General features: G+C 49.0%; 1 protein-coding gene across 1 annotated transcript; it reads right to left on the bottom strand.

Annotated features, from left to right (window-relative positions):
* Nucleotides 1–3,813: 3,813 nt before the first annotated feature.
* On the bottom strand, nucleotides 3,814–8,624 carry LOC149372404 (uncharacterized). Its single transcript, XM_089566869.1, has 3 exons — nucleotides 7,539–8,624; nucleotides 5,478–6,986; nucleotides 3,814–5,399 (listed from the first exon to the last, which is right to left on the bottom strand). The coding sequence occupies exons 1-3, from the start codon at nucleotides 7,815–7,817 to the stop codon at nucleotides 4,287–4,289; spliced, it is 2,901 nt and encodes a 966-aa protein (XP_089422995.1). The 5' UTR covers nucleotides 7,818–8,624; the 3' UTR covers nucleotides 3,814–4,286.
* Between the last annotated feature and the right edge of the window lie 161 nt (nucleotides 8,625–8,785).

Here is an 8,785-nt window from a genome sequence, read left to right as displayed (position 1 = left end):
ACGACACCCCTCTCTCTCTATCAATTCACTTACGGCGCATCTGCCTTGGACGTCCAGCTTGATGGTCAGGACGCTGTCCTACTGTGCCGAGTACTTCTGGTTCCAACCCCGCCGCGTTTCGATAGCGAAACGCAAAAGGTGTCAGTGCGCGTTAAAGAACCCCAGATGGTCGAAATGGCACCTTCTTTCACTACCACCACCATCCCTTCCAGCCCTGCGGCTGAGGTGTCCGCCGAGATGTGAGAGTTACTGTGTCATTTTCTTTCCTCAGAAACCGATTTTCATTCTTCATTAAGTTGACAACCCACAGCGTTTCTATGGAAATGAAACGCTGCCTGTGTGCTGTGCGACATCGACATCCTGGAGCCCTCCATTTCGGCGCCTCTCTTACTTATTCCCCGTCTCGGGGGGAAGGACTGAAGGACTTCTCCTTAACCGCGAGAGCGGCGTGGAGTATGGCGTCGTTATTCGTGTTGACAAACTAGCCTGAACCAGACGTAAGCGAGGCTTGTATGCACATTGCACAGCTGCTCCGCGCTAAACATATATGGTCGATATGCGGTGAAACCTCGCTATAACGAAATGATGGATATAATAAAGAAATTGCTATTCCTCTTGCAAACTCCTATAGAAGCCCATGCATCTTATATCTAGTTTTTACAGCATGCAAAATACATGGGTATTCGGCGTGTTTTGCGCTGAGTATGCCGATTTGTAATGGTGCTCAGCACTTAATTGTGTACCCATTCAATCCAGCCAACTTAATTCATGCCGCGCAACCCTCTCAGTCCACCACGCAGAAAACTTTCCGTGCCTCAAGCTAGGCCTTCACCGACGATTCGTGGGCTTCGGCTTCAGCGTGTGGCATGACGCCGGCGCGCCCATCCTCGCCGAAACTTGGGTGCGTTGTGCTGCGCCTCAGCAAAGCTGCCAAGGTCGCCCGCTCTCCCACCTCCTCGCTGCACACGGCCCGCTGCGGACACTTCTATGTCGCGAGTAGCTTATAGTTTCCGTATTCGCAGCGTGGTCGCATGCCCTTTGTGCGTTTGGCGTGCATGACGGTATCATGTACAGCTAAGCGGTGGAAAACGAAAGCGCAAAACAATTTCCGTTGACCACAAGGCGGTCATCATCAAAGTAGTTGCATTGGGTGCGAACATCGAGAACAGGAAGGTACGCATTTTCCACAAGTGTTGTCATGCAGTGAAGTGTAGTGGTTGGCACGCGCTCGCCCAGGGCGCAGGGCGCCAGGACAACCGTAGTGGGGTGGTAAATTCGTAAATTGTTTTTTTGAGGAAAGGATATAGATATCTGTCTCGCATCTCGGCGGACACCTGAACCGCGCCGTAACGGAAGGGTTAAAAGAGGGATTGAGAGAAAAAGGAAAAAAAGGTGCCGTAGTGGAGGACTCCGGAGTAATTTCGACCACCTGGGGATCTTTACTGTGCACTGACATCGGACAGCACACGGGAAATATAAATAAATATTGGCTTTCAGGAAAGGAAATGGTGCCGTAGTGGAGTGCTCCGGAATAATTTCGACCACTTGAGGATCTTTAACGCGCGACCAGGTGGTCGAAATTATTCCGGAGCCCTTCACTACGGCACCTTTTACTCTCTCCCTTCTTTCACTCCCACCATATGGAAGGGATAAAGGAGGGAATGAAAGAAAGTGGTACCGTAGTGGAGGGCTTCGGAATAATTTCGGCCACCTAGCTGCGGCTATTAACATGCACTGACACCGTGCAGCACACGGATGCACCGCCACTGGGTTCGAACCCGCGGGTACTCCCCGCCCAGCGCGGCGCACGTCGGCGGTGGAGCCGGTAAAGGAACGCCGACCTTTGAGCGTGCAAAATGTGACTAAAGAGGGAAACGCGCGAAGACGGTGAAATTCAAATTTTTACTACAGTAGATAACTTAGCTTCTACAAAACATATTTAAATATAATTTTTGTGCCGTCCGTTTTCAAGTGTGCACCAAAGCAAGCAAGTGCAGCGATTTTGATCCGTCTCGCAGTGTGTTGGCAATCTAATGGAAGTATAAGGCGATGGTTTTCCAACCTTTTATTGCGAAGCAATACTACTTTAGCTACCACCTCAGCCCGTTCCAGCGCGAGGCGGTGGTAGGCACCACTTGACCTTTGGCATGACGTCATACCATCTGTGTAAAAACGGTGCCCCATCTCGCGCCGTCGCAGCGCGAGGCTGGTAGGCACCAACGGCGGCCTAACTCTCGCTCCTCTCACCAGGGGCGCCGCGCGCGGAGTGACGTCATACCATCTGTGTACAAACGGGGCCCCATCCAACCCCATCTCGCGCCGTCGCAGCGCGAAGCTGGTAGGCACCAACGGCGGCCTAACTCCCGCTCCTCTCACCGGGGGCGCCTCGCGCGGAGTGACGTCATACTATCTGTGTAAAAAAAACGGGGCCCCATCTCGCGCCGTCGCAGCGCGAGGCTGGTGGGCACCAACGCCGGTTCGCTCCTCTCGTCAAGCCTGTCAGATGCCGCCTTGCTTCGCAATTACCAGGCTTAACGAAGCTAAGCCGCAGCCATTTCTTTTTTGGGCGTTTTCTTATGTAATGACGTGTAAGGCACTATTATAGCCGAACGATGACTGTGACCTCAAAGTGAGCTTATAAGTCACGTGATACATGAAAAACTGTGATATAATTGATGCTTCATTGTTTCAATTCACCACAATGCTAAATCCAGCCTGCCTCAAGAGCTAGAACGACAATGAATGTAGGAGCAGTAGTATACTGCAGTTTGCATCACGTGACCTATAAGTGCACACACACATCAGTCAGCATTTGGCTGTTAAAACCAAAACAGCACGACAAAAAAATTCGATTACAAATTATTTAGCAATCATAGGCATATACCATGTGGTGATTCACGCATAGTAGTGACTTCCGTATCATTGCACAGAACTAAACAAGGCACGAAAATTAGGAGTCTACAATCCTTTAACTTCACTTGCTTCTTTTTGTGTGTGCTGCGACTTAATTGCGCACAGGCCCAGCACAGAGTGCATTCTAAATCCACTACTTACAATTTGCTGCTCACAAAAGCAGCATTGTGATATCTTGCTTGTGCACAGCAGGCATCAGAAGCACGACACATGCATTTGACACAGATTCTTGCCTCCATGTCAAGGAGGAAAGGGAAAGTTTACTTGCGGAGGGTACCGCATACTAGAAAAACTGATTTGGAAAGGGGATGGTAAAAAGAGTGGTGAAAATTCCAATTGCAGCGGTTATAAATCTGCTATAAAGTCATTACAGGAAATTTTTGTGGAAGCATCTTTTTTAGGACAGTGCCACTAATCCATTTGAGTATGACCAAGTACTCGACGAGAGGATGGTCACAGGACTTTTTAAGACCTGCTGAGAAAACTACTATATATCAGTTAGTCGGGCCGCTTTTGAGGGCCGTGCAAAGGAGGATTTGTTGCGAGTTCATCATCTGTGTTTTTTATGACATATTTTTATCATTCCTGATGTGAAATGTGCTAAGAAGTCTGAATACAAAAAAATCTAGGGCTATTACACTCAACGTGGCAGCTCAATGTTTTATCTCCGCAAGCTTTCTCAAATGCATTGCCATATCAGTAGCGGGCATTAGCAAGGGTAGTTTTGATCCCTGACTGCTGCTGTACTGTGAATGATCACGCACAGTCTGAAAAGAAAAATGATAGCAGAGATGTCAGGGCATTTTCACTGGGACTGAGGTCAATGCTCACATGCATGCAATATAGCCAAAATAGAAAATGAATGAAGTCAGTGTAATTAAGGCATACAAGTGCAACGTCTTCTGTAAAGATAAGGCAAGCCTCACTTTTATTTTGAAAATTGCATAATTGACTGTAAAGGCTAGCTCTGCAGCTCTTACAAGATTTGGCAACAACTTTTGTTTCCGATGTATAAAACAAGAACACAGGTATACATATATGTATATATATAATATATATATAGATGTACATATATATAAGTATACTACAGTAAAAACCCCATTATTTACAGGCAGTCATGAGGCACACAAAAGGGTACCGCTGGAATAAAACCAAGGTGCTGCTAATTTCCATATTGGAAAAACAGCACATTCTTGCTCAATGAAGTGTAAACCAATGCCTTCTGTTAACACACTGCACTGTTATGCTCACAAGGTTGAGAGTATGTGGAGTAAGTAATATCATCTGAGTTGTTTACAAAAAGTCATGCAAAATGTGCAGTGTACATTATGTAAAAACATGAGTCAATGTCCCAAGGTGCTGACATGCACCTTTCACTTCCCTCCAAGCACGTCATCGAGTATTCCAAAATTAGAGTTGACAGGGTCAAAGTTCAGCAGATCCGAGTCACTATTCTCGATGCTCTCCAAAAACTCAAGGTTAAAGTCCGAGATACTTGATGTGAACGAAGGTGAAAAAGTGCTTGTCTGTGGTGCTGTGCTACGAGGTGGAATCTGCAGCTGAGGCAGCGGTGGCAGTGTTGACGTCATGGCTTGCTGCTGCGGCATGCTCAGCTGCGGTGGCTGGAATGGTGGGGGTCGAGGCGCTGCACCTTGAGACAGTGTTCCAAATGCAACCCTGTTCTGCGTCTGTGATGTCTGTGGCTGAAAGCAGACCTGCTGCTGCTGTTGCTGCTGCTGCAATGCCTGGCCCTGTCCCATGGCACACTGCCAGTCACGCTGTTGTGCTGCAAAGTCTGCCGAGCGTTGTGGCCGCATGAGAGCATTTGTGTACAGGGGCTTTTGAACGGCGCTGACTTGCGGCGCAGAGATGGGATGCCTCATAGCCCCTGACACCTGCTGTGGAGAAGTAGCCCTAACGGGCAGTGTCATTCTGGAAGCATTAAAGCTCATTGAGCCAGGGTTTTGGAACTGCACTGAATTTAGGTTGGCTGTTTGCATTGCTGTCATGCGGTGCACGAACTGCGGTGAGTGAGCAGGCATCTGGCTGCCTGCCGCTTGTACAGTGGGCCGTGTGGCCCTCGGTGGTCCCTGTGATTGCAGTCCTTGCAAGGCCATTGAGTTTTGGACCCGCACTGCATATTGCTGCAGATGACGTGATGGGGCTACTGAATTCTTGCTCTGGGTGTACTGAAGCTGGTGGCTCTTGATGTCCACTGGTGATGAAGTTGGTGGTTGGGAAAGCTGGTTAGATTCCATGAACTGCACTGAGGCATAGCCGGGCTTGTCTCTGTGCTGCTGCATTTGAGCCTGCTGCTGCTGTGTCTGGAAATGAGCTGGTGGTCCAATACTACTTCGGTTTATGCCTCGCATGTTTCCACTTGAAAATGCCAGAGCTTCTGCATAAGATGGGTTTGATGATATGTTCAATGGAGAAATGTCCTTCGTGTCTTTTACACCTTGCTGCTGTTGCTGCAGTGCGTTCACCTATGTATTGAAAGAAAACAATTTCAATACACTTCCACCTTTAGGATCATGACTAGTCAAAATGAGAGAACAACTCACCTGAATTGTACCATGGTTAGATGGCCCCATCATGATGGATGCTTGTGAGTTCATGGGAGATGACATTTGTTTTGAGAACTGCGATGGGCTTTTGACGAGGGGAGGTGATGGGGCATTGTTCACTTCATTGAACTGTGCTAAGCTTGCCTTGAAATTGTTGACAAAAGCAGTTTTTTCATCGGTGCTGCTATTGCTGTACTGTGTTCCTTTAGGTGCACACTTCTGCTGTTCCTGAAGCCGCAAGGGCATCTGAGAGACAGCTTGGCGTCTAGTTGCATCAACAGGATTGTTCTGTACCACATATTGGCTCTGAGCCCCATTCGCTTTGCCGAACACAACTCCCGGCAAGCTACTCCCTTGTCTCACAGCACTATCAGTTCGAAAATTGGACTGAATTGTTGTCGTCAGAGCTTGACTTCCAAAGCCCACATTGGGGAACATGGCTGACGTCTGCATCACCTTAGAAGGGTTGAGAGAATTCTCAGACGTGCTGAAAATTGCACTGCGAGAAGCTGCTAATGAAACGTCAAAACTGTCTCCCGGGGAAAAGCTTGGGCGAGGAACACCCAAGCCCATAGAGTGTTTGTCGTGGCCTTGCTTATGCTGCTGGTGCTGCTCGGCCATTTGTTTCAGCGTCTGCGCTGCAGGACTTGGTTCTGAAAGTTTGAAGTCCAGGCTGCTCATGTTTGACGCAGAAAACTGGCTGGGACGTGGGTTGCTTGGTGAAAAGCTCTGCTGGGGCAAGCACCCTGTATTTGTTGAGAGGCTGTCCAAGGCATTTGTAGATCTTTGCTCGAATGCCGATACCAGCATCTGCTGGGATGCTTGACTTGTCACCACAAACGATTCACTGCCACCAAATCCAGTCTGCTGCTGTCTGCTTTTCTTGTCATTTATGGAAGCAACGCTGGCACCTTCGGTTTTCAGCGTTTCCAAGCTTTCAGTGTCTTTTATGCCTTCCATGCTGTAGTTGAAGTTAAAATCTGTCATTAGGTCAGATGGATTTGTGATGTCATCAATGAGGTGCCGCAATATCTCAGGGTTGTCGACCCAAATTTCCGAAGAATCTTCAGGTAGGCCCAGATTTGGAAACACATCAAGAAACTTCTCTCCCGCATCTGTGTTTTCACTTCGAGGTGCTGCAGATGAACTGGTGGTTTCTTGGGAGCGCGCACAGTCATTGCCTTGACCACAATAGCCGAGAGTATCACATTCTTTCTTCACATTACACAGCATTAAAGATGGATTGTGGCTGGCGCCTGCGGCTCCTGGTGACTTGGGTGCAATAGCAGGACCAGTGGATGATTGCTTTATGCACTCAAAGCCAGGGATATTCTGCATTTTCTGCGAGTCCAGGCTCATCTGCTGCTGCTGAAGTCCTTGCTTATCTGAAGAACAGCTTGTGCGGGGCATTTTGCTGAGCCGGTGGTCTTTTTCATCCAACTGCCCAGCATCAGTTGTTGATTCAAGGGATGCCTCCATGCTTCCAGCAGTCCTCTTGTTGGCCTTCTGCGATAACATGCAAAACATGCGATGGTAAAACTGCACTCAGGGTTCATGTAAAACAAATTCGCGGTTTTTACCTCCCTCAACATACATGTCTATCCTTTCTTCTCGCTCTCGGCAAACGCACAGGTTTTTGTAACCATCAGCATGAGAGCAGATACGTGTTAACGATACAACACAGCACAGAAAAAGCTTAACTAAGATCCTTTGTTGTTTTAATGACACTAAATATCATGAAGGACAAAAAATGCCAAATACCAAAAAATATCCGGTACGTTTCAATCAATGTTCTGTCTGGGAGGTTGTAATGGGGTGCATTATTGTTAAAATCGCTGGCACCCAAGGCGATGTGCTAGGGCACTACAATCTCGGCACTAGCGAGCGTCAACACATGGTTTCACGCAGGCCATGAGTGAGGATTTACGAGTTAAATGACACGACATGGAAGCAATAGAAGCATTAGGAATATCCGGTATGATTGCGTCTTGAAACGTCCACTACTGTGGCGAACTAAATCTCCGTGACAAACTCGCAACGTACGAGGCCAAACCTTACCTGGAGGAGGTTCTTGTGCGAATCCGCGGACGATGTGGCTGCCGCTCCAGATGGGTCTTTCAGCGTCTTGTGATCGCTCTTCTTCGCTTTCTTCGCCTTGGACTCCAAGTAGCGCTGCTTGAGCAAGAGCGTTTCCTGTCGCTGCTCTTCGGAGACGGCACTGTTGGCCTGCCCCTGGCGCGGGAGTACGACGTTGTGGTGTCGGCGGTAGTGCTCGATTCGTCGCCGCAAACGATCGACCACTGCCTGTCGCTTGGGCGGCAGCACATCGCCCCTCATGTTCGATTCGCACCAGCTAAGTACGTTCACACCAAGCTGTCGCCTGAGCGCGTCAGGTACGAACCTGCCATCGTCTGCTACGCACCTCTGCTCGCGCTCCACACTGAGAATGTTTGTGAACCACACACAGGATGTTTGCCACAAGCGAAGCCTGTGCGGCGCTCCCAGTAGTGCGAAAGCGAGAACTCAGCCACTTCCACCAGATATCGGGTTCATGAAATTCTCACTTCCACCAGATCCACGCCAGAAGTTGCTGCACAAGAAGGGACATCGCCTATGACGAACGCTGGCTTCCCTCAGCTCGCGTTGCCCACTACGGGGGCTCCGTTGCCGCAGCATTCCAGCACATCTTCGCTCCCAACGGTCCACATCACCGACGAAGCTGTACTGCGCGAAGCTCGGGCTCATCCCGCGACCAAAGTTCGTTCAAGTCATTTCGCGTCGGCCCAGATCACAAAGGAACATCTCTGCTCTGACCTCCTCGGCACCTCCGCCAACGGGACGGCACGGCCATGTTTTCGTTGCTTTTGTTTTCGACTACGCACAGACACACGCACACTGCCGCCTTGATGGCACCTCCAGTCACGCCGTCGGACCGTGAGAACGAGAAAAGCCGCGGAAACGATTCCGACTCCTGAAGATGTGTCGTCCTCTTGACACAGTGCACAGACCTGCCTCCAAAGAACTTCGCGGAAATGTTGGACCCTTTCGCGTTTCGCAAACAGGCTGGGCCTGGGCCGCAAAACTTGAAATCCGCCCGTCGGAACGAAAAGAAAACGAGATCACTGAGCTTCGCCACGCACCTTCCAGAGGGCAGGCAGGTGAGCGCACTTGCTTTACTCTTTCTCCGCCAGATGTCAGGAACTAACGTCTAGTTTTAGATAATTTAGAACTTAGGATTTTATTTAAATTTAGGCACTTGAAATTTTTTGACGACACTTGTAAGTTTGATAGATTGGTTAAAAATA

This window comes from Amblyomma mixtum, chromosome 1, assembly GCF_055824585.1.
Source record: "Amblyomma mixtum isolate Tamu chromosome 1, ASM5582458v1, whole genome shotgun sequence".
NCBI classification, from domain to species: domain Eukaryota; kingdom Metazoa; phylum Arthropoda; class Arachnida; order Ixodida; family Ixodidae; genus Amblyomma; species Amblyomma mixtum.
This window is presented reverse-complemented; position numbering and strand designations above follow the sequence as displayed.